The 24,157-nt window shown below is 39.6% G+C and overlaps 2 protein-coding genes and 1 long non-coding RNA gene across 15 annotated transcripts in view; 1 reads left to right on the forward strand and 2 right to left on the reverse strand.

Moving 5' to 3' along the window:
• LOC129468518 (protein CC2D2B homolog) overlaps nucleotides 1-12,928 on the reverse strand; it is a 98,504-nt gene extending 85,576 nt beyond the window's left edge. For all 7 annotated transcript variants that reach the window (XR_010118109.1, XM_055254170.2, XM_063628866.1 and 4 more), the window contains exons 1-3: nucleotides 12,787-12,928; nucleotides 4,855-4,914; nucleotides 396-519 (exon numbers count right to left, since the gene is read on the reverse strand). Coding sequence is in view for 6 of the 7 variants with exons in the window: in XM_055254170.2 (XP_055110145.2) it covers nucleotides 396-437 (42 nt within the window). In the remaining variant the exon portion in view is untranslated. The remainder of the gene's footprint in view (nucleotides 1-395; nucleotides 520-4,854; nucleotides 4,915-12,786) is intronic.
• Nucleotides 8,309-24,157, reverse strand: part of ENTPD1 (ectonucleoside triphosphate diphosphohydrolase 1) — a 154,809-nt gene continuing 138,960 nt past the window's right edge. For 5 of the 6 annotated variants that reach the window (XM_063629166.1, XM_063629215.1, XM_063629184.1 and 2 more), the window contains exon 10: nucleotides 21,596-21,781. In XM_063629166.1, the coding sequence (XP_063485236.1) occupies nucleotides 21,746-21,781 (36 nt within the window). In that variant the 3' untranslated portion in view covers nucleotides 21,596-21,745. Of the gene's footprint in view, nucleotides 8,480-21,595; nucleotides 21,782-24,157 lie in introns of those variants that run through there. The other variant, XM_063629134.1, reaches the window with a different exon arrangement.
• LOC129468581 (uncharacterized) overlaps nucleotides 13,417-24,157 on the forward strand; it is a 34,858-nt gene continuing 24,117 nt past the window's right edge. The window contains exons 1-2 of one of the 2 annotated variants that reach the window (XR_008652710.2): nucleotides 13,417-13,705; nucleotides 15,812-15,898. This is a non-coding gene — a long non-coding RNA (uncharacterized lncRNA). Of the gene's footprint in view, nucleotides 13,706-13,781; nucleotides 15,899-24,157 lie in introns of those variants that run through there. The other variant, XR_008652708.2, reaches the window with a different exon arrangement.

Genomic DNA, 24,157 nt, shown 5'->3' on the forward strand with positions numbered 1-24,157 from the left:
CTAGGAATTAACTTAATCAAATAAGTAAAAGATGTCCACAATGAGAACTATAAAATGCAAGAAACTGAAGAGGATACACAAAAAATGGAAAGATATTTCATGTTCATGGATTGGAAGAATCAATATTGTTAAAATGTCCATTCTATTCAAAGCAATCTACATATTCAATCCAATCCCTATCAAAATATCAAGAACGTTCTTCACAAAAATAGAAAAAGTAATCCTAAAATTTATAGGGAACCTACAAAGACTCATAATAGCCAGAGATATCCTGAGCAGGAAAACACAAGACTCGAGAAATCACATTACCTGACTATATTAGTCCATTCTCACGCTGTTATGAAGAAATACCCGAGACCGGGTAATTTATAAAGAAAGAAGTTTAATTGACTCACAGTTCTGCATTGCTGGGGAGGCCTCAGGAAACCTGCAATCATGGCAGAAGGCAAAGGAGAAGCAGGCACCTTCTTCACAGGGCAGCAGGACAGAGTGAGTGCAAGCAGGGGAAATGCCAAACACCTATAAAACCATCAGATCTTGTGAGACTCACTCACTCACTATAACAAGAACAGCATGAGGGAAACCACTCCCATGATCTAATTACCTCCATCTGGTCCCCCCATTGACACTTGGGGATTATGGGGATTATGGGGATTATAATTCAAGATGAGATTTTGGATGGGGACACAGCCAAACCCTATCACTGACTTCAAATTGTACTACAAAGCTATACTAAAAGCCAAACCGTACCACTGACTTCAAATTGTGCTACAGAGCTATACTAAACAAAACAGCATGGTACTGGCATTAAAATACACACACACACACACACACATCAATGGAACAGAATAAAGAAACCAAAAATAAATCTATACATCTACAATGAAATCATTTTCAACAAGGTGCCAAAAATATACATTGGGAAAAGACAGTCTCTTCAATAAATGGGGCTGGGAAAGCTGGATATCCATATGCAGAAGAATGAAACTGGACCCCTATCTCTCACCATATACAAAAATCAAATCAAAATGAATTACAGACTTAAATCTAAGATCTGAAAAACTACTAAAAGAAAAATTGGGGAAACTCTCCAGGACATTCATCTGGGCAAAGATTTCTTAAGTAATACCCTAAAAGTACAGGCAATCAAAGCAAAAAATGGACAAATGGGATCACATCAAGTTAAAAAGCTTCTGCAAAGTAAAGGAAACAATCAACAAAGAAACAGCCCTTAGAATGGGAGAAAATATATGCAAACTATGTATCTGATAAGGGATTAATAACCAAAATATACAAGGAGCTCAAACAACTCAATAGGAAAATATCTAATAATCTGATTTAAAAATGGGCAAAAGATCTACATAGATATTTCTCAAAAGAAGACATACAAATGGCAAACAGGTATATGAAAAGATGCTCAACATCATTGACCATTAGAGAAATGCAAATCAAAACTACAATGAGACATCATCTCACTCACTTAAAATGGCTTTTAACCAAAAGATAGACAATAATGAATGCCGGCAAAAGCATTAAGAAAGGGCAACCCTAATACACTGTTGGTGGGAATGTAAATTAGTATAGCCACTATGGAGAACAGCATGGGGTTCCTCAAAAAACTGAAGATATAGCTACCATATGATCCAGCAATTCCACTGCTGGGTATATACTCATAAGAAAGAAAATCAGTATACTGAAGACATATCTGCACTCCCATGTTTGTTGCAGCACTATTCACAAGAGCCAAGATTTGGAAGCAACCTAAGTGTCCATCAGTATCGGGGAACCTGCCCCGATATTCACGTAGGTTCTTTTCTATTTTTCCTAAGTGTTGGCCAGCTTGAGAAATACAGGGACAGAGTACAAAAGAGAGAAATTTTAAAGCTGGGCATCCGGGGGAGACATCACATGTTGATAGGTTCTGTGATGCCCCACAAGTCGCAAAAACCAGCAAGTTTTTATTAGGGAGTTTCAAAAAGGGAGGGAGTGTGCGAATAGGTGTGGGTCACAGACATCAAGTACTTTACAAGGTAATAGAATATTACAAGGCAAGTGGAGGCAGGGTGAGATCACAGGACCACAGGACCGAGGCGAAATTAAAATTGCTAATGAAGTTTCCAGCACCACTGTCATTGATAACATCTTATCAGGAGACAGGGTTTAGAGATCAACCGGTCTGACCAAAATTTATTAGGCGGGAATTTCCACTTCCTAATAAGCCTGGGAGCACTATGGGAGACTGGAGTCTATCTCTCTATCTCACCTCTGCAGTCTCGACCATTAGAGACGACCATACCCAGGGGGGCCAGTTTAGAGACCTACCCCCAGGTGCGCATTCTCCTTCTCAGGGATGTTCCATGCTGAGAAAAAGAATTCAGCGATATTTCTCATTTGCTTTTGAAAGAAGAGAAATATGGCTCTGTTCCACCTGGCTCACCAGCGGTCAGAGTTTAAGGTTATCTCTCTTATTCCCTGAACAATTGCTGTTATCCTGTTCTTTTTTCAAGGGGCCCACATTTCATATTGCTCAAACACACATGCTGTACAATTTGTGCAGTTAATGCAATTATTACAGGGTCCTGAGGTGATATACATCCTCCTCAGCTGACAGGATTAAGAGATTAAAGTAAAGATAGGCATAGGAAATCACAAGGGTATTGACTGGGGAAGTGACAGGTGTCCATGAAATCTTTACAATTTATGTTTAGAGATTGCAGTAAACACAGGCATAAGAAATTACAAAAGTATTAATTTGGGGAACTAATAAATGTCCATAAAATCTTCACAATCCACGTTCTTCTGCCATGGCTTCAGCCAGTCCCTCCGTTTGGGGTTCCTGACTTCCCGCAACACATTAACAGATAAATGGATAAAGAAAATGTGGTATATATATATATATGCAATGGAGTACTATTCTGCCATGAAAAAGAATGAGATCCTATCACTTGCAACATCTTGGATGGAACTGGAGGTCATCATGTTAAGTGAAATAAGTCAGGCACAGAAAGAAAAACTTTGCATGTTCCCATTCATTTGTGAGAACTGAAAATTAAAACAATTGAACTCATGGAAATAGAGAGTATAATGATGGTTTCCAGAGACTGGGAAAGGTATTGGGTGGGGGGCAGGGAATGGGCAAGGTTAATAAGTACAATGCAATGAATATGATCTAGTATTTTACAGCACAAAAGGGTGGCTATGGTCAACAATAATTTATAGTATATTTTAGAATAACTGAAAGAGTACAATTGGAATGTTTATAACACAAAGAAATGATAAAAATGCTTGAGGCAATGAATAACCCATTTACCCTGATGTGATTATTACACATGGTATGCCTGTATAAAAATATCTCATGTACCCCATACATATATATATCTACTGTGTATCCATAAAAATTAAAAATTTCCAAAAGAAATTGTTCTCTGGAATATAAAAAAGGCCTTTTAATGATAAAATCCAAGAGTTAGTTCTTAGTGTTCATGTATTACCTACTTCATGTACCTTTTAAGAAGGTCAAGTGAGATCAGACATATATGAAAATACTTTGAAAATTCAATGCTACACTAGTGTTAGCTATTACTTGATTTATTACCCTGCAGCGTGTGGCAGCATTCAGCAATCTTATTTTTTGAAAACTTTATATATCCTTGCCCTCTACCCTTCTACCTCTGTGGCCACTTATTTCTGTATCCTTCAATGGTCATACCTGTTTATATCCTAAATGTGGGGTACATTCTAAAGCTTTGGAGGGTGCATGTATTCCCAAGGATTCCCAAATCTGTGTCTCCGGCCTTCACTCTCCTAAGCATCAAAATCATATTTCTAGCTGACTTCTGGTAATTCTAGTTGAATGTTGTATCATCAACAAAAATTCAGTATGTTAAAATAAGCATTTCTTTTCCAGTTTTTATAAACCTCAATATTCTATAGGTAAACTATTCTAGCAATGTTAAACTCTTTTTAGAATGATATGGTTATAAGTTTCTTTTTAATTTTAATGCTAAAAAATATAATAGCAAAGACTCCTGAAATAACAACTGTACATGCTAACCAAACTAATGTGCAGTTGGAAAGCTCAAGCTTTCTAGAATCACAGTAAAAACATGAATTTGTGTCAAAAACCAAAGCAGGCTATTGACATGATCACAGTTAAAACATCATAAAAAGAGCCCAGTCTGTAAACTTCAAAATCTACTATTTGTTCTTGTACCACTATTAAAAACTACTGAATAAGGTCACCATGGACTACGACGTTCCCTTACATCTTATTCAACCTTCAGTACCTACCTCAAGACAATAAAAAATACCTAATTCTACTCTTGACCAGGGGATAGCAACCCTTAAGGTATGATGGAACAATTCTGGCAAGTAATTGATAGAGGTCTCCCTTATTAGTTCCCAAATATCTTGCCCACCATTCCCAGAATCCTGTATACTTTTTCATAAGTTCTCATTTCCATCTAGAAGGTAGGGATAAAATATGACTCTTAATTGCAGTTACTCTAAGAGACATGTAAATATTGCTCCTATATAGATTTAACTCACTGACAAACATCTTTTTTAGCAAAGCAGGGAATGGCTTGCTGGCTAGGTGAGAGAACGTATAAACAAATAAGATATTGAAGTAAGAGATTAAATAAATACATACATAAATAATTCATCTTATTAAATAACCCACAGACCAAATAAGAATACAATTCATCCCTAAACTCTCCTATTGTTTCTTTTTTAACATATGAATTTATTATTTGTATATAGAAACAAATATATCACATTTATCAGGATTATCCCCCATTTATAACAGGGCTATTTGGAATAATCAAAATATTATAAACTCCATTAATACCTTACCTTTTTAAAAATATCTTCTCTTTGAGATATTTTTCATGATGGTCCTTTTATTTCAACTTTCTAAATAAATAAGAAATATTATTGAGAATGACATATCATAAGAAAACTGACCATTGTGATACTTGAGGTTAAAAGTATGCTTTTTAAATGTTTTAATTTAACAAGAAACAAAACAAATATACTATCACTTTTACTATTTCATATTTGTATTTGATCACCTTTAGTATTTAATAGAAATCCTGGTTAATGCAATAAGATGTGCAAAAGAAGGAAGCAAGAGGTGTAACTCTTAGAAGAGGAAAACAAAATTATCATTGTTGGTAGATGACAGGTTTTTATACATGAAAAACCCAAAAGACTAAACAAACAAAGTTTAGACATAATTAGAAAATTGGAATTGGCAGAATACAAGAGAATATATGTAAAAGTCAGTATGTTCCCTACATGCTAATGTACTAGAAAAAAATCACTTTCACAAAAAGGGTACCAGAAAAAAACTTCAAAATTCGAAGGAATTAATTATTTTAATTAAAATATGTATGAACTCCCTTCCCCCCAAAAGTATAAAACTTTACAGTAAGAAAAAAAGGATCTGCTTAAATATACATTTGATCTTAGCCAAAAGGCCAAGAAGCAATGATTAAACATAGATATTCTATGGAGGCAGGGAAATTGATTAAAAGGCTATTAATAGATACTAGAGATCTGAATTTAAAAATAGATATGACGGCCAGGTGTGGTGACTCACACCTGTAATCCCAACACTTTGGGAGGCCGAGGTGAGAGGATCACTTGAGGTCAGGAGTTCAAGATCAGCCTGGCCAACATGGTGAAACCCCACTGTCTCTACTAAAAATACAATTAGCTGGGCATGGTGGTGCACACCTGTAGTCCCAGCTACTCAGGAGGCTGAGGCACGAGAATCACTTGAACCTGGGAAGCAGAGATTGCAGTGAGCTGAGATCCTGCCACTGCACTCCAGCCTGGGCAACAGAGCAAGACTCCATCTCAAAAAAAAAAAAATATGAGAAGGCAAGTACAGAAAGATTCATTTAAGAGGTAGAATTCACAGGATTTGGTGACCAATTAGATATGCAGGACAAAGTGAGGGAGGAGTCCAGGAGGACTTTCAGGTTTTTGGCTTGATCAACTGAGAGGTAGCTTCATTTCAAGTACTGTCAAAATAGAAAGGTAATTGAGATGGGATTAACAAGTTCAAGTTGGAGATACTGCTTATAAATATTTATAAGACATTTAAGTGAGAGATCTGGAAGGTGGTTAAAAATAATGAATAGACTTGGAACAGAAGATAATCAAGTCTAAGTAAGCTAAATTATTTGTATAATCAGTAAAACAAAAAGGCACTTAAGAAATTAAAGAATCTTAAAAGACTACCAACACACTTAAGATTCTTCCTACTAACATACAATAGTAAGACAGAAGAATAAAATGGTGAGAAAAGAGAATTTTGGATTTATGATCCATTCTGCAAGAACTTCTAAAATGCACTTAAAATCAATACCTGGCTTATTGATGCCTACACTTGTAAATGTTGTCTGCTTAACTAGGCAAAGCATTAGCGTGGCACACATACTATAGACAGCAAAATTATAAATTATCAAATAAAATGTTATTGTAGAAATTACTAATCATTTTTTGCAGACCTGGAAGTGTTCCTAACCTGTTCATTTATCATTCTACATAAAAGAGATAAGATAAATAATCATTAAAAATTTGGATAAAATTACAGATCTAGATGAATATTGCACTTGCTCTGTTGAAATCTCATGCAAAAGTAAAGAAAAATGACAGTGCAGACTTCTGCCTTCTTACAGCAATTCAATTCTCTGTGTTAGAAAATTGGCTCCAACAGGCCAAGCGCGGTGGCTCAAGCCTGTAATCCTAGCACTTTGGGAGGCCGAGGCGGGCGGATCATGAGGTCAGGAGATCGAGATCGTCCTGGCTAACATGGTGAAACCCCGTCTCTACTAAAAATACAAAAAAATTAGCCGGGCGTGGTGGCAGGCACCTGTAGTCCCAGCTACTCAGGAGGCTGAGGCAGGAGAATGGCATGAACCCGGGAGACAGAGCTTGCAGTGAGCGGAGATTGCGCCACTGCACTCCAGCCTGGGCGACAGAGCAAGACTCCGCCTCAAAAAAAAAAAAAAAAATAGAAAATTGGCTCCAACATTTAAACCCTATCTTCTCTTTGAGGTTATTGCTAACTCATGATTCTTGCAGTTAAAGCTTTGTCTAAAAGGCAAGGAAACTGAGGATTAACTATTTTTGTATCAGATGACCTGGAGTCTATCACTTTGGCGATTTCTGAAATGAAATTTCCTAGGGCTTATGTTGTAAGTTTAACATTCATAAAGAAATGTATCACTTGAACCTTTGAAAAGCTGGGAAAAAAAAGGTGGGGGTTGTTCAGATCTCTTCCTAGCTAGGCTTGGTATATGAAAGTATGCAAAAGTCCAATTTGTAGTTTTGCAAGCATTTATCTTTCTATTAATGATGCCCAAAGGGTAATAGATGTGATAAAACATAAAAACTTCTGGCCGGGCACGGTGGCTCACACCTGTAATCCCAGCACTTTGGGAGGCTGAGGTGGGAGGATCACCTGCGGTCAGGAGTTAAGACCAGCCTGGCCAACATGGTGAAACCCCCTCTCTACAAAAATACCAAAATCAGCCAGGCATGATGGTGTGTGCCTGTAATCCCAGCTACTCAGGAGGCTGAGATGGGAGAATTGCTTGAACCCGGGAGGCTGAGGTGGGAGAATTGCTTGAACCCGGGAGACAGAGGTTGCAGTGAGCCGAGATTGTGCCACTGCACTCCAGCCTGGGTGACAGAGTGAGACTCCATCTCAAAAAAAAAAAAATATATATATATATATATAAACTTCTTTAGTATTAGTACAATAGATTTTACTGTAGTTTCTTAATTTATGTTTGTAATTAATGAAATTAAAGTCAAAGATGAAACCAAACACATTATTTTTCTATGATTATAAAGGCCAGAATTCCTAACATCTCATCCTCTCTTTCATAGTCTTTGGGATGGAAGCCAACTTCTGTAATTTCACAATGAAAACCAATAAAACATCAATTCAATTAAAAAATTAAAAACTTGTTGATAGTAACACAACAAAATTAGAGGCAATTAACTGATCTCAAATTATATTTCTAAATTATAGAAAACATTAAATTTAATAAAAATAGTTTTGGTCAATGCAGGCTGAAAAGACACTATGAGATTTACGTCTCTTTCCACATTCTTTTTTGGCTCCACAAATACCTTTGCAGCAGAGTTGATATAGTTTGAATGTTTGCCCTCTCCAAATTTCATGTTGAAATGTATTCCCAATGTTGGAGATGGGGCCTGGTGGGAAGTGATTAGATTGTGGGGGTGGATCCCTCATGGATGGCTTAGCACCATACCCTTGTTGATGAGTGAGTTCTTGCTCAGTTCACATGAGATCTAATTGTTTAAAAGAGTCTGATATCTTGCTTTTCTCTCTCTTGCTCCCTGTCTCACAATATGGCATGCCAGCTTTCCTTTCCTTCCACCACAATTGTAAGCTTCCTGAAGCCGTCACCAGAAGCAGAAGCCATATTTGTGCAGCCTGCAGAAATATGAGCCAATTAAACTTTTTTTCTTTATAAACTACCCAGTCTCAGGAACTCCTTTATAGTGACACAAAAATGACCTAACACAGAAAGTTGGTGCCAAAATGTGAAGCATTCTGTACAGATACCTGAAGATGTGGAATGGCTTTGGAACTTGGTAAGGGGCAGAGGTTATAAGAGTATGGAGGGCTCAGAAGAAGATAGGAAGATGAGGGAAAGTTTGGAATTTCTTAGAGACTGACTAAACGGTTGTGACCAAAATGCAGATAGAGATATGGACAGTGAAGGTCAGGCTGATGAGTTCTCAAATGGAAATGAGAAAGTTATTAGGAATTGGAGTAAAGGTCACCCCTGTTATGCCCTAGCAAAGAACTTAGCTGCACTGTGTCCACGTCCCAGGAATCTGTAGAAGTTTGAACTTAAGAGTGATGACTTAGGGTATCTGGCAGAAGAAATTTCTAAACATCAAAGCATTCAAAAAGTGACATGACTGCTTCTAACAGGCTATTACCAGATGTGGGAGCAAAGGAATAATTTAAAGTTGGAACTTATATTTAAAAAGGAAGCAGAGCATAAAAGTTTGAAACATTTGCAGCCTGGCCCTGTGGTAGAGAAAGAATTTAGGCAGGCTGTGGAGCAATCACTTGCTAGAGAGATTAACATGACTGAAAGAGAGCCAAGTGCTATTATCCAAAACAATGGCAATAAGGCCTCAAAGGCATTTCAGAAGTTTTTCAGATAGCCCCTGCAATTACAGGCTCATAGTCCCAGGAGGAATGAATGATTTCAGGGAGCAAGCCCAGGGCCTCACCACCCTGTTCAGCCTCAAGACACTGCTCCCTGTGTCTAAGCTGCTCTGGCTCCAGCCTTGGTTCAGAGAGGCCCAGGTACAGCTTGGGCTGCAGCTCCAGATGGTGCAAGCTGTCAGCCTTGGTGGTTTCCACAGGGTGTTAAGTCTGCAGATGCTCAGAATGCAAGTGTGAAAGAGGCTTGGCAGCTTCCACCTGGATATCAGAGGATATATGAAGAAGTCTGGGTGCCCAGGCAGAAGACTGCTACAGGGGTGGAGCCCTCACAGAGAAACTCTACTATGGTAATATTGAGGGACAGTGTGGGGTTGGAGCCCCCACAGAGTCTCCACTGGGGCACTGCCTAGTGGAGCTGTGGGAAGGAGGCCATCACCCTCCAGAATCCAGGTAGATTCACCAGCAGCTTGCACCCCTGCCTGGAAAAGCTGCAAGCACTCAACTTCAACCTATGACAGGCACCATGTGGGCTGCACCCTGCAAAGCCACAGAGGTGAAGCTGCCCAAGACCTTGGAAGCCCACCCCTTGCACCAGTGTGCTCTGGATGCAGGACATAGAGTCAAGGATTATGTTGGAACGTTAAGATTTAATGACTGGCCTGCTGGGTTTCAAACTTGCATGGGGCCTATTACTCCTTTCTTTTGGCCAATTTCTCCCTTTTGGAATGGGAATGTTTCCCCAATGCCTGCACTGCCATTGTATTTTAGAAGTAAATAACTTGTTTTTTATTTTGCAGGTATAGAGGTGGAAGGAATTTGGCCTTGAATTTCAGATGAGACTTTGGACTTTGGGATTTTTGAGTTAAGGCTGGAATGAATTAAGACTTCGGGGACTATTGCAAAGGCATGATTATATTTTGAAATGTGAGAAGGATGTGAGATTTGGGAGGCTAGGGGTGGAATTATATGATTTGGATGTTTGTCTCCTCCAAATCTCATGTTGAAATGTGATTCTCAATAACGGACATGGGGCCTGGTGGGAAGTGATTGGATTGTGGGGGTGGATCCCTCATGGTTGGTTTAGCACCATCCCCTTCATGATGAGTGCGTTCTTGCTCAGTTAGTTCACATGAGATCTAGTTGTTTGAAAGAGTCTGTCTAGGACCTCCCCCCTCTCTCCTTTACTTCCTCTCTTGCCATGTGACATGCTGGCTCCCCTTCCCTTCCACCACGATTGTAAGCTCCCTGATGCCCTCACCAGAAGCAGATGTTAGAGCCATGCTTATATAGCCTGCAGAACTGTGAGCCAATTAAAACTCTTTTCTTTATAAATTACCCAGTATTCTTCTATTGCAACGCAAGAATGGCCTAATACAAGAGTATCATTCAACATGATAGTTAAATGCAAGCTCATGCAATTCCCCAGATGTTTGTAGAAACTAGAATGCCACACAAGTTTTTGTTTATCTGTTTGCTTTTTAGAGACAGGGTCTCACTCTTTCACCCAGGCTGAAGTGCAGTGGCATGATGACCACTTATTACAGCCTCGAACTCCTGGGCTCAAGCGATCCACCTGCTTCCACCTCTTGAGTAGCTAGGACTACAGGCATGTGTCTCTAAGGATCGGCTAATTATTATTATTGTTATTATTATGCACAGACAGGGTCTCACTATGTTGCTCAGGCTGGTCTCAAACTCTTGGCCTCAAGCAACCCTCCTGCCTCAGTCTCCCAAAGCACTGGAATTATAGGCATGAGCCACTGCGCTTGGCCTAAACAAATTTCTAAATCAATTCTGCAGGCACAAGACTATGTGGATCCCTGAATCAGCACACTTCTTTTTGGCACAATTTTCAATCACCTTGGTTACTTCTATCACATGCCATTTGGTTTCAGGAGTTCTAGCAAAATAAAACCACAGAAAAATCTCTAGCATGTGGAAATGGTTACACAATGCATATCCTAGTATATAGTAACATATCTTTAATTGTGATCCAATCAGAAAATTGGTTCCCTTTAATCTTCCCCTGGCTCTTGTTAGAAATATTTCTAAATGTATTAATGCACTTTCCTTCCTTAGCAGATCTGAATTCAGACCAAAATCCAATTTTATCTTTAACTCAGTTCATCTATTGTCACATAGTATGATGACACCTTTCTGAACTCTCTTACAGCAATGTTTCTTAAATGATGCCTTCCAGACTTAATTTGGATTAGGATGCTATGTCCAGAATTAAGGTCTCATTCAGAGTTATGATGTAATTAAGGCAACAATAGCATTTTGTAAAAATAATCTATTAAATATATTGCACCAGCTACCCTTTATTGTTATTAGGATATGGAAGAAGTAGAATTTAACTTAACAATACTTAGTTAAGTGGAATATAGCAGTATTTCACAGTGTTCTACAAAAAACATTATGACTTCCATGTATTGCATTAACTGGCAAGTTTAAAAATTAACTTAACTGTTATCTTGTTTTCCAAAATTAAAACCTAGGAACAAATGGCATGACAAAAGATTTTCTGATCTGTGAATTTATTTAAGTCTTTGAAAGGCAACAAAACTAAATCACCCAGTGCTCTCAGGACCAATTCCCAAGTCATCACGTCCTGCTCCTGTAGATCAAGAAAGATTTGGGCCCACTTCCTCTATCTTGGGACTTCTGGTATATGAAAACTAATGTGGAAACAGGTTACAAAAACTATCATATTTTGAAAATTTACATCTAACACACACCATGCGATGTAGTTTTGCTACTCAAAAGTGAATTACAAGACTTACAAAAATGTATTAATTCTTAAAGCAACCCCTGGCCAGAAGGTCCAGAAACTCTAAACAATTAAGTACTGTAATGTTTTTTTATTTAAACCTGAAGATGTATCTCTGTGTCTATACTTATAGCCTCAATTAGAGAGAAAGTCAACCAGGAGGCCCTTTCTGAAAGTGAAGCCAAAAACCCTCACATCCACTTCCCCATCCAAGCCGCAGTGACCACTCTCCAACATAACCCGTCAACCAAAGCTGGATGGAGTTCTCGTTTATACTCCCTGGCATCTCCATCCTTTAATTTTTACAACTTCCCCACAAATGGATAGCATTCCGTGTTTCAAAGGCTGATTTAAACTCCACGTCTTCCAGGAAGTTTTTTTCTAACTCTGTTTCTTGATCTCCAACAGCATTTGTAGTTCGTAATGCGAATTTGTGTTCATTACATTCTACCTTGCAAGTTCATCTTTCTGCTTATCCTAATGTGAAGACCAGGACTAAGGCAAGGTGTTCAGCACACACAGTAGGCACTGAATTAATAATATGCTGACCCGTATTTGATGCAAATCAAACACTGCTCTCGAGTGATTTTCAATTCGACTCATTCCCAAATTGGCTAACGAACGGGTCGGCCAGGCCCCCGGACTACAAGTCCCAGCGGCCCGCGCGGCACCGGCTCTGGTTATCCCAGCCCAGCTAGTTCGGCCCATGGGGCAGAGCTCCACAAAAGTGCGGGAATGTCTGACAGGGAAGAATCAGAGAAACCTTCACCAGCAGCCCGACATTCACCTGGACGGACAGTGCGCTTTTCTTACGTCTGGGCAGCGAAGGCAGGGCTCACCATCTACCGCAGGCTTGGACGGTCACCAACGGCCCCACCGCACCCTGCGCCCGCCCCACGGCGCCCGCGGGCTGCAAGTCACGGCGACCCAGGAGCATGCGCGCTGCGGTCCCTGGCTTACCAGGGCCTAGGGGGAGCGGAGCACGCGCCTTCGGGAATCTTCGGTACGCCAAGTCTGTTCGCCGCCGGGGTCTATCACCCCCGCCCCTCGCCTCTGCCCGTGCGCGTGTGAGTTGTAGCGTTCCCTGGGGTCTGTTCTGGAGGAGGCCCGAGAGCGGGGTTGCCTGGGGCGTGGGGCCCTCACCTCTCTCGTCCTGGTGAAGAAGAGTATACCCAGCGGGTGAGTACCGGCCGAGAGCTCCCGGGTGAGCGGGCGTCCCCGGGGAGGACGCTGGGGGGCGCCGCCGTGGGAAGAGCGGTCGCCCGCGGTGGGCGTGGAGGCGCGAGGCCAGGGGACGCCAGGCGGCCAGTTGCACGGGTTGCAGCGCCCCAGGACCTACTTTCTCTTTGCCGCCGGCCCTGCCTTGCTAGGAAAAGAGGGGAGCTTTGACTTCAGGTGATTCCTTTGTGGCTTCCAAAAGAGCCCCCTAAATATGCAAGCGGTTCCTTTTATTTCCAGAGCTTGCTGTTAGCGTGCTAATGTACTATGTTTAAAGTCTGAAGGCATGCCAGACACGCTCACCCATGTGTCGTCATTCATCGCTTAATAAACAGAGTACAGCCCTCATTGTTTTTCTTTTTCCCATTGCCTCTCTCCGAGTTAAAATAACGAGATAAACTAAACGTGATGCGGTTGGGAACTTGTTCAGGGAAACCGGCTGGGACGAACTTCGGAAACTTGCTAGTGTGGAGAGCCGCACGGTGGTGGTTTGTATGCTTTCACTCATTCAAGCTTTCCACAGTGTTTGCGTTCTGTGTCAGGCATTGTGCACCAACGGTCATCTTGTGTAAGCCTTCCATGCATTTTTAAGCTTTGCTTTTATTTTGTAAATGTACACGTTAATAGAGAATAAACATTATTAACCTGTTTATTCTAATATTAATTGCCTAAATTCCTTAGAATTGTCTTTATTTTTTAATAGTATAGTGACCAAAAGTAATACTATTGTTTAACCTTAGTAAGCAAAATAAAGTCCCAGTGTCTCTGACAGCTTGGCACAGGGTTTCATTTGAGACCATAAATCCTACTCTGCCTATAGTCTCTGTCATACTTGGTAACCACCCAAATAATTTATCCCTTCTCGCAGCCTCATTCCCACACCTTCTCCATCTGCTAATCTTCTCACTATCTGCCTTCTTCTGGAAACTGTAAACTCTTTCTCTAGACTCCCCATATGTAAACCCCTCTATATCTCTTTTTTTAATTTTTACATATATATTTTTATTATACTTTAAGTTCTAGGGTACATGTGCACAACGTGCAGGTTTGTTACATATGTATACATGTGCCATGTTGGTGTGCTGCACCCATTAACTTGTCATTTACATTAGGTATATCTCCTAATGCTATCCCTCCCCCCTCCCCCCACCCCACAACAGGCCCCGGTGTGTGATGTTCCCTTTCCTATGTCCAAGTGTTCTCATTGTTCAATTCCCATATGGAATACTATGCAGCCATAAAAAATGATGAGTTCATGTCCTTTATAGGGACATGGATGAAGCTGGAAACCATCATTCTCAGCAAACTATCGCAAGGACAAAAAACCAAACACCGCATGTTCTCACCCCTCTGTATCTTTATATCTTCTTGTTCACAAAACATTCCTCCTTGTGATATTGGGTACCTGGCTCTCTCCCGAAGACACTGCTTTCCCAGCAGTTCACCACAGCAAAAGCCATGCCTGCCCACACCCCCCACCCCCTGCCCGGAGGTGGTATCTGTATTCGCCATCTCCTCATGGCCATTGCTAGGCCATTCCATTCCACTCTTGTAAAACTTACCAGAAACCCTTCCCTAATGAGCCCTTTTCCCTCTCCTCACTGGTATTTACCAGCTGCCTGGTCACTCATGTTCATTAAGGAATTTAGTACCCAACTCAGTCTTTTTTTTTTTTTTTTTTTTTTTTTTTTGAGACGGAGTCTCTGTCAGCCCAGCTTGGAGTGCAGTGGTGTGATCTCAGCTTACTGCAACCTCTGCCTTCCAGGTTCAAGCGATTCTCCTGCCTCAGCCTCCCGAGTAGCTGGGACTAGAGGCGTGCACCACCACGCCCAGCTAATTTTTGTATTTTTAGGAGAGGCAGGGTTTCACCATGTTGGCCAGGCTGGTCTTGAACTCCTGGACTGCAGGTGATCCACCCGCCTCGGCCTCCCAAAGTGCTGGGATTACAGGCGTGAGCCACTGTGCCTGGCCAGTCTTTCTTTCATACTCAATCGCTACAAGGTTCTGAGGGAACTAAAGCAGTCGTGTGCATCACAGGTCCAGCACCCCATATTCCCTTAACTTACTGCCATGACTGACTGCAGGACCGTAACATCTAAGACTGTTCCATATTAACAATCATGAACTCTAGTATCTTCTCATCTTCCTGTTTCTTTCATCTCTTCCTCTCCCTTATTCTATTATACTTAATCCCTGACCTCATGAAGACGCTGTCGCTTGATGACTATTTAGTCATCATCAGCCTCTACCTACATTGACTTTCTTCCTTGTCTAGCCCACACTCCTTATTTTATTATTTACCCACATCAGTATCCACAGTTTCTTTGCCTTTTGTGTTTCTTCCACTTTTGTCCAGCATACCTATTATTCTAGTTTAGCCTAGCCATTTGCTTTCTCTCCTCATATAGAAAGGTAATTGTATTAGTGAAAATCATGTAACCAGATTATTGCCATGATGATATGGCACAGTCCATAATGTAGCTCAGCCATTCTTCTTTCTCACCCACAGCTGCTATTCTAACTTTTATCGTTCCTTAAACCCTCTACTCTGCTTTTGACCTTGTGCTTTTCAGCAGCTGGCTTTGCTTTTTCAGAGGAAACAGAGACTCTCAGACATGAATACTGTGACACTGACCACAGGCCAACTTAACATCAGCAGATATCCTGTCTCAGATGAAGAGGTACGTTTGGTTTATTTATCTTTTTTTTTTTTTTCTATCTACAGATGATCCAATATATGTCCTAGATCTCATTCATTCTGTCTCTTCTGGGGCCTTGTTTCATCATTTAACCCTTCCTTTTTATCTTCAATATACCCTTTCCCCACCTCCCTCCCCTGGCTTTATCTGCCCTGTCCAACAAAAACAAAAACAAAAAGAAAAACCATCCACTGGGATTATTCTCAGATTTCTTCTCTCTCTAGTTTTTTACAGCCACATTTAGAGAAAAAGGTAATCTTGTTTTCCCTTCCCTTACTTGTTAACTCTTCTACCCACAGAGTTCTGGCTTCCACCACCTAATCATGCCACCAAGGACTTTGTAATCGCCAAACCCAAAATAGCTTTTTAGGCTTCTTTTCTGCACTTAGCTCTGTAGACCATTTCCCAGTCTTGAACTTTCCTTGTTTAATTGTTTTCACAAACATCAGTTTCTACCATTCTTCTCCCACCTCTTAGGTCATTTTAAATTTGCAGTACCAGTTCCTCTGGGATCTTGCTCTAATGTGGGGTATCCAATTTTTTGGCATCCCTGGGCCATATTGGAAGAAGAAGAAATGCCTTGGGCCACACATAAAATACACTAACGATAGCTGATGAGCTCAAAAAACAAAAGATTGCAAAGAACTCTCAAAATGTTTTAAGAAAGTTTACAAATTTGTGTTGGGCCACATTCAAAGCAGTCCTGGGCCACATGGAGCCTGTGGGCTGCAGGTTGGACAAGCTTGCTGTAATACGTTTTCTATGATTTTGTAGTCATTTTCTTCTCCTTGGCATCTAAACATGTTGAAGTTTGTCATAAAAACAAACAAACCTTTTCCTCTGTCCCGCTCCCCACAGTTGTTGCTCTTTAGGGTTTTGTCCTTTATCTTTTTCTCTTTTCAGTTTGTATTGTTCCCTATGAGTAATCTCATAGCTTCAACCACCAGTTTAGGGAAATGACTCCCAAATCTCTCCTTAGCCTGGACTTCTTACCTGAGCTCCTGACAGTGACACCCTTACCCCAGTACCCAAAGTACGTGAAGTGTATAGAGTTCAAAACCAACCTTCCCTCCCCAGACTTATTCCCTGTGTTTCCTGTTTCGTGAATGAGGCCAGTATCTGTTCAGTCATCCCAGTGAAAACTAAGAACAATCCTGAAATTCCATTTTTTAAAGTCATTCCACACACATTCAGCAGGTTAATTCTGCTGCCTGAATAGCTGTTCTTTGGAGCCTGTCTTTGTCCTCATGGCTGTGCTTTAGCAGCCAGCATCTCTTGACATTCACTGACTGACTTGTCTCCCACTTACCTCCTTCTTGTTTCTTTCATTATATTATCAGCAGAACTATGTTCCTAAAGTGCAGACCTGATCCCCTGATTTCACTTCCTCCATATAGTAAACTCTGAGCTCTCTGCCTGACATATATGAACTAGCTCCTTTCTTTCAAAACTTTGTTTTTCTGCCATTCTCCAGCATGCACACTGTGCTAAAACCATTCCAAACCATTAACTGTATCCTGGGCACGGCATGTAGTTTTCTTTGCATGAGCCTTTCCGTGCTGGAATCCTGTCAACTTTTCCCCATAAAATTTCTGCTCAAGCATTACTTTCTTTGTGATGCCAACACTAATTCCTTCTGTATGGCACTGTATAGTAATTACTTATCTGTCTCTCTCTCCACCAGACTAAAAACTGAGGGCTGACACTGAATTTCTTCATTTGTTTGTTGAATGAATGAGTAGCAATTAGCACAGTATCATCTGTGAATGGTGAACCATGACTCCTGTGTACTTTGGGTGATGATCAAATATTAACTTTGGGAAGGACCTCAAAGGCAATGTAGGTCAGCTCTTCTTTTATCAGATGCAGAAACTGAGGACCAGCGAAGTTAAGGACCTTAAGCACCTGTTCCTCAGGCACATGATGCACACTGATGCCATCATGCCTTTACTTCTGTTCTCTGCCTAGAATAGACTGTTCCACCTGGCAAAACACTACTCTGCTTATCCATGCACCTTGCTTTTCAGTGTTGTTCTTGGACTACCAGCATCAGAGTTATTAGGAGTGTTTATTTAAAATGCAGATTCCTGAACTCCATCACAGAGTTTTTGAACCAATCTCTGGAAGGGAATCCAGGAAGTCCATTTTAAGTGGAGTTTCACTGTATTAACTTAAAAAAAGAAAGGTCTCTACTTCCCCCTCTGCTTTCTCCTGCAAAACAAACACACAAGAAGAGAGAGAAAGATGGGCGGGGATGGGGGGTGGTGGGAAAGAATAAATACTGATTCCAAAATGAGAAAGGAACCGTCTTTGCATCTAGGTTTTAGTATATGCTGCCATAAACAGCTTTCAATAAAAATTTTGTGATTTTCATATTTGTTACTTAAAAAATGAACTGACTCAAAATTATATAGCAATAGGACAAAAAGTAATTGAAGCTTAAATTTATTATTGCTCATTCTTTAGCAAAACCTCACTCCAAAAAAATACTATTCAGTTCAGCATTCATTTTCAAAAGTTGGGGGGTGGTTTTCAAAGGGATTCTTTTACATTTAGTGGTTGAGAGTAAGACCACTCTGAGACCCCAAAAGAGAAAAGGCACAGCTTATTGCTGACATTTTACCATAGGATTGTAGGTGTCCTAAAGGGTAGTTGATGCCCCCTTACCTAACTTAAGACAAAGGTGTGAACAGGGTTGCTGGCTGCTGCAGAAGTGAATGTTAGTTTGGCTCATTCTTCCAGCTTAAATCAGTAGCAAGCAGCTGAGTTTTCCTTAAATCCAGGTTCTTTCCTGGCAAGAACAATGTGGCTTAAAGAAATTTATACTGTCAGCAGTTAATGGTTTGGAGTTGAACAAAGTATTTACCTCCCCAATTTTAGCAACTGTATACTCTTGATAGTACCTGCTTTTGATACATTTTTTAAAGTGTGTGGCTTATAGAGCTTTTATATTAAGTTGCTCTGTAATTGGATCTTGATTCTCTGCATAAATCTGACTTTTCATATTATGAATAGTTGCAAAATAATCTGAAGAATTTTTATGTTCCTCAGATTAATTTTTAGACCCTGATACTTACCAGTGTTGCCCAGTAAAACACTATTTTGCTTGCTTCTCAATTCACTTTATCTTAATGAAAAGCAAGTGAGATTCAGATATAGCCATACTATTGACCTGTAAATCAATCTATAGATCAGTTTTCTTGATCTATAGATTTATAGAGCAATAGTATACCTATTTTGTGGGAAGGTCTGTCAAATTTAATATTTTGTTGTGCACAGCTTACATTGACCTTTGTTTTAGTAGACAGTAACTAGTTGTAAGTCACATAAACTTAATATATACTTCAACTAACTGATGTTTCTATAAAACCTGCATTTTTTTTCTCTTTTGTTTATAGTTTTTAAGTTCTGGGATACATGTGCACAATGTGCAGGTTTGTTACATAGGTATACATGTGCCATATTAGTTTGCTACACCCATCAACTCGTCATTTACATTAGGTATTTCTCCTAATGCTACACCTCCCCCAGCCCCCAACCCCCCACAGGCCTCGGTGTGTGATGTTCCCCTCCCTGTGTCCATGTGTTCTCATTGTTCAACTCTCACTTACGAGTGAGAACATGCCGTGTTTGGTTTTCTCTTTTTGTGTTACTTTGCTCAGAATGATGAAAACCTGCATTTTAATAACACTACAGATAGCAGATATCTTTGCAGATTAAATACATGTTTTTAAAAGTGCAAAATAAGACTATCCTGGATTCCTTTCAATGTGAATCTAACCATTTACAGCTTTTAAATGAACTGTGTGCATACTCCTGCATAATTATCTTCAGTACACTGATAACATACTTTTACTTTGCAAATTAGGAGTGGCCTCAAGGGGCAGTTAGAATTGGTAATATATGAAAGTTCTCTAGTATCAAGTCTATTCTAGATGGAACTCTTCTATCTAGGTAAGAGTTCTAGTTTCTTATCTTGCTCAGTAAGATGCCAGCCTTATTGTCTAATTGGCTTTAAGAAAAAATAGTGACTGCTTACCAAGTGCTAGATACTGTGGGTTTGCTCTTTGAATCTGTGGGCCTCTAATTTGTATGGATTAATTCTTAAGCAATATAAAACACCAGCACATCAGATTCTTGTGAGAGAGTAGAATCTAGAATTGTCCTTCCTTTTTCTCAAAAGTTTGGCTGAAAGAAGTATTATTGCAGAAGGTCATTTAAAGACTCTGCAGTCTGTTCATCACTCCCTATGGATCAAGCTGGACCACTCAGACTTACGTACTTGGACTATATTACATTAATTACTTAAAGCATTAGTTTCAGTGAGTCATGCCAGTCATGTTAAATGTCATGCCCAGTCACATGAATGGTATCTTTTAGGATTCAGTAGTAAAAAATGCTTTCTTTTGGATATTTAAATATTGTATGATATATAAATGATTTCCCTTTTTAAATTTTTTTATTTTTTATTTTTTTGCTTTTGTTTCTTGGACGCTGAGAGGTGAATGTGAAATTCAGTTAACATCCAGACTGGTCTTTATGATCTGTATTTTTTTAATGTTTACATGTTCTTTATTTACTACTTAAATTTTATTTGTATTTTAAGTGGCTTTAAATTCTTTTTGAAATAAGTAAAATGTATGCTAAATTGAGTTGAATATCTGACATTTCAGTTCACTGTAATAGGAAGTTATTACTACAGCGTTAATAATGCTTTGATCGCCAGATTATAGAGTGGGATGAGCAGTAGAATGAAGTCCTATGTTTGAAATTGCTTTCAATAAATGAAGAAAAATGCAGTTAAGATTTTATGCGTCTGTCTCATTATTCACTTGAATAGTTAGATAAGTTACCACATTAGCTGACAAGTTAATTTTCAATTCCTTAGGAGCTTTAAAAATTCATAATATTCTGAAGATACCAGAGTATATTATACTGCTTGGAAATTTTAGTAAATGATGTATGTTCTGACCTAGATTATTTCAATTATAAAGATATGTACATGCAATCTAGTTCTATTGGAACCTATAGCCAAGAAACATTGAAAAAAATTCATCATTCAAACAAATAACCACTTCATATAGGTTTAGAAAAGGGAGAGATGACTATGGGTTATGTTGGCTGGAGGTTTCTTATAGGACTTGAATTAGGGCTTGAAGTGAGAGTAGGAGTTAGAACTAATTTGTATGGATCCATTCTTAAGCAATATAAAACACCAGCACATCAGATTCTTATGAGAGAGTAGAATCTAGAATTGTCCTTCCTAACTTTTTCTCAGAAGTTTGGCTGAAAGAAGTATTATTGCAGAAGGTCATTTGAAGACTGTGCAGTCCATTCATCACTCCCTATGGATCAAGCTGGACCACTCAGACTTATGTACTTGGACTATATTACATTAATTACTTAAAGCATTAGTTTCAGTGAGTCAGTCATGCCAGGGTGATTTTGTCTACCAGGAGACATTTGACAACATCTGGAGACATGTTTGATTGTCATAACTTGGAGTGGTTTGGGGAGGGGGTTCTACTGGCATTCAGTATGCAGAGGCCAGGGATGGTGCTAAATGTCCCACAATGCACAGGACAGCCCCACAATTTTTCACCCCAAATATTAGTGCCCAGTTGAGAAACCCTGATTTAGATGGTCAAGGAGCCTAAGGAAAGGTACAAGACACAGAAAGAGGAACGAACTTAATATATTTGTTGGACTCTAAGGAGAGCTGCTTGACTGGAGAGTGTTTCCAGGTGGGATCTGTGGTGAAAGGTGAGACTCAATATATGGATAAGTCTGTGTGTATACGGCCTTAAAGAATCACAGTAGATTTGAAGTTTATCCTGTAATGACAGTAGCATTTACAGAAAGTTTCTGTTGGAAATAGAAAAAAAATGGAAAATATATGAGTATAGAAGAAAAACAATTGAAATTCCACTTTTAAAATAGTGATATATTTTCTTTAAGACACGATTTTCCTTCTCCCTACCCCTTCAAAAATAAATCAGAATAACACCATATGTAAAAGTTTTGCGATGTGATCTTTATGTAACATTCTGAGGATTTTTCCTTATTAAATAGTCTTTGTGGCCAGGCATGGCGGCTCATGCCTGTAATCCAAGGACTTTGGGAGGCCAAGGTAGGAGGATCACTTGAGGCCAGAAGTTCAAGACCAGCCTGGGCAACAATATAGCAAGACCCTGTCTCCACACACACACACACAAAAAATTAATACCTGGGTAGGGTAGTGCCTACCTGTAGTCCTAGCTACTTGGGAGGCTGAGGAAGGAGGATCCCTTGAGCCCAAGAGTTCAAGGATACAGTGAGCTATGATTGCACCATTACACCCCATCCTAGGTGACAGAGTGAGACCTCATTTAAAAAAATAATCAACTAGCCAGGTGTGGTGGGCACCTGTAGTCCCAGCTACATGGGAGGCTGAGGCAGGAGAATGGCGTGAACCCAGGAGGCGGGGCTTGCAGTGAGCCAAGATCGCGCCACTGCACTCCAGCCTGGGTGACAGAGCAAGACTCTGTCTCAAAATAATAATAATAATTTGAGAAATGTGATTTTTAACAGTAACATGATATTCCAATGTGTTTCTATTATACATAATGTTGCAGTGAACATTATGCCCAAACTCCTTTTCCCCAATATTTCTGATATTTGCCTTAAGATAATTTCCAAGACATGAAATCACTGAGGCAAAGGATGTGAATATGTTTAGGCAATTTGTACAGCTCTAGTTAGTTAAAAGCTTGTCAATGTTCTTATGCTATGAAATTTTCACCAATTCTTTTTATTGTCTTATGTTTTTTCTCTTCCTTGTTCTATGTTTAATGTTAACATTTTATCTGTATTTTGTAACCTCATTTTTCATTTTTCATCATAGACAGTTAGAGACTTACTCCAACCCAGAAGTTTATACCAAAAGACTTGATTAGCACAATAAAAGCACTAAATGAGCTTGGATTAATTATTGATTTAACATACACCACAAGATATTATGAAGTGAAGATAAAGTTGCAAATATATATTATTATCATGGGTAGGTCTTAAAATAGAAAGTTTGTTTTTTGTTTTGTTGTTGTTTTGTTTTTTTAAGACAGAATCCTGCTCTGTCACTCAGGCTGGAGTGCAGTGGCGCCATCTCAGCCCACTGCAACCTCCGCCTCCTGAGTTCAAGTGATTCTCCTGCCTCAGCCTTCTGAGTAGCTGGGATTACAGGCGCCCGCCACCATGCCTGGCTAATTTTTGTATTTTTAGTAGAGATGGGTTTTTGCCATGTTCGCCAGGCTGGGCTCAAACTCCTGACCTCAGATGATCTGCCCACCTCGGCCTCCCAAAGTGCTGGGATTACAGGCATGAGGCACCACACCTGGCAAGAAATTTTTTTTCAATACTGCACTTGGAAAGTGAATTAAGGTATTCTCTTGGTTATTTTAATGTTAATTTCAGAATTGCCCATGAATAATCTCTTAGCAATGTTTTTAGTCTTTCATATACAGTATTCTTTTTCTAAAAACCATTGGTTGTACAAAGAGGAAAATAACACTGAACTTTATCCTTTTAAAAAAGCAAAATAACTAGAAGGAAATGTAGTTGCAAATAGGAAAAGTGAAAAAGGGACAGAGAAACAAAAGGAGGGAAAGACAGCAATATGATGAAAACAGAAGAAATAAAAATGTGAGATGGGTATTACAACAGTAGTTTTTGAACTTTAAAAGAGAAATCTTTCAATTAAATCTTGCTCCAAAGCCCGTTATATAAAGCAGATATGGTAAGTGGGGAGTTGTGTTGGTTGAAGCAGGGGATTGAGGATCCAGACTCAGTTCACTTGACATCATCGTCTCCTTCCTTCACTTTCCACCCACAGGCTAAGGGGCAGGACACTTTGGAGAGCAGAACTTTAAAACCCCGCTCTAGAGGAAAATAATTCTTAGACCTTATGAAAAAACTAAAAATTGCAGTGACAAGATATGAAAGCATCTGTCTTAGCAGTTCATATGAAAAAGCAGGGAATTTTACTAGATGCAGTATGATGCAGCTGATTAAAAAGTTAATGCACTTTTAAAGTCTGATATTTTAAAGTTCCAGATTTAAGTCAAAGGAAATAGTAGTTTTACTATACATGTGGATGGTTCTACCATTTTTCAAGTGTTGAGTTCAATTGTAATACTACTTTTTTTTTTTTTTTTTTTTTGAATCAGAGTCTGGCATTGTCGCCCAGGCTGGAGTGTAATGGTGCGA

This window comes from Symphalangus syndactylus, chromosome 2 (assembly GCF_028878055.3).
Source record: "Symphalangus syndactylus isolate Jambi chromosome 2, NHGRI_mSymSyn1-v2.1_pri, whole genome shotgun sequence".
In the NCBI taxonomy this organism is placed as follows: domain Eukaryota; kingdom Metazoa; phylum Chordata; class Mammalia; order Primates; family Hylobatidae; genus Symphalangus; species Symphalangus syndactylus.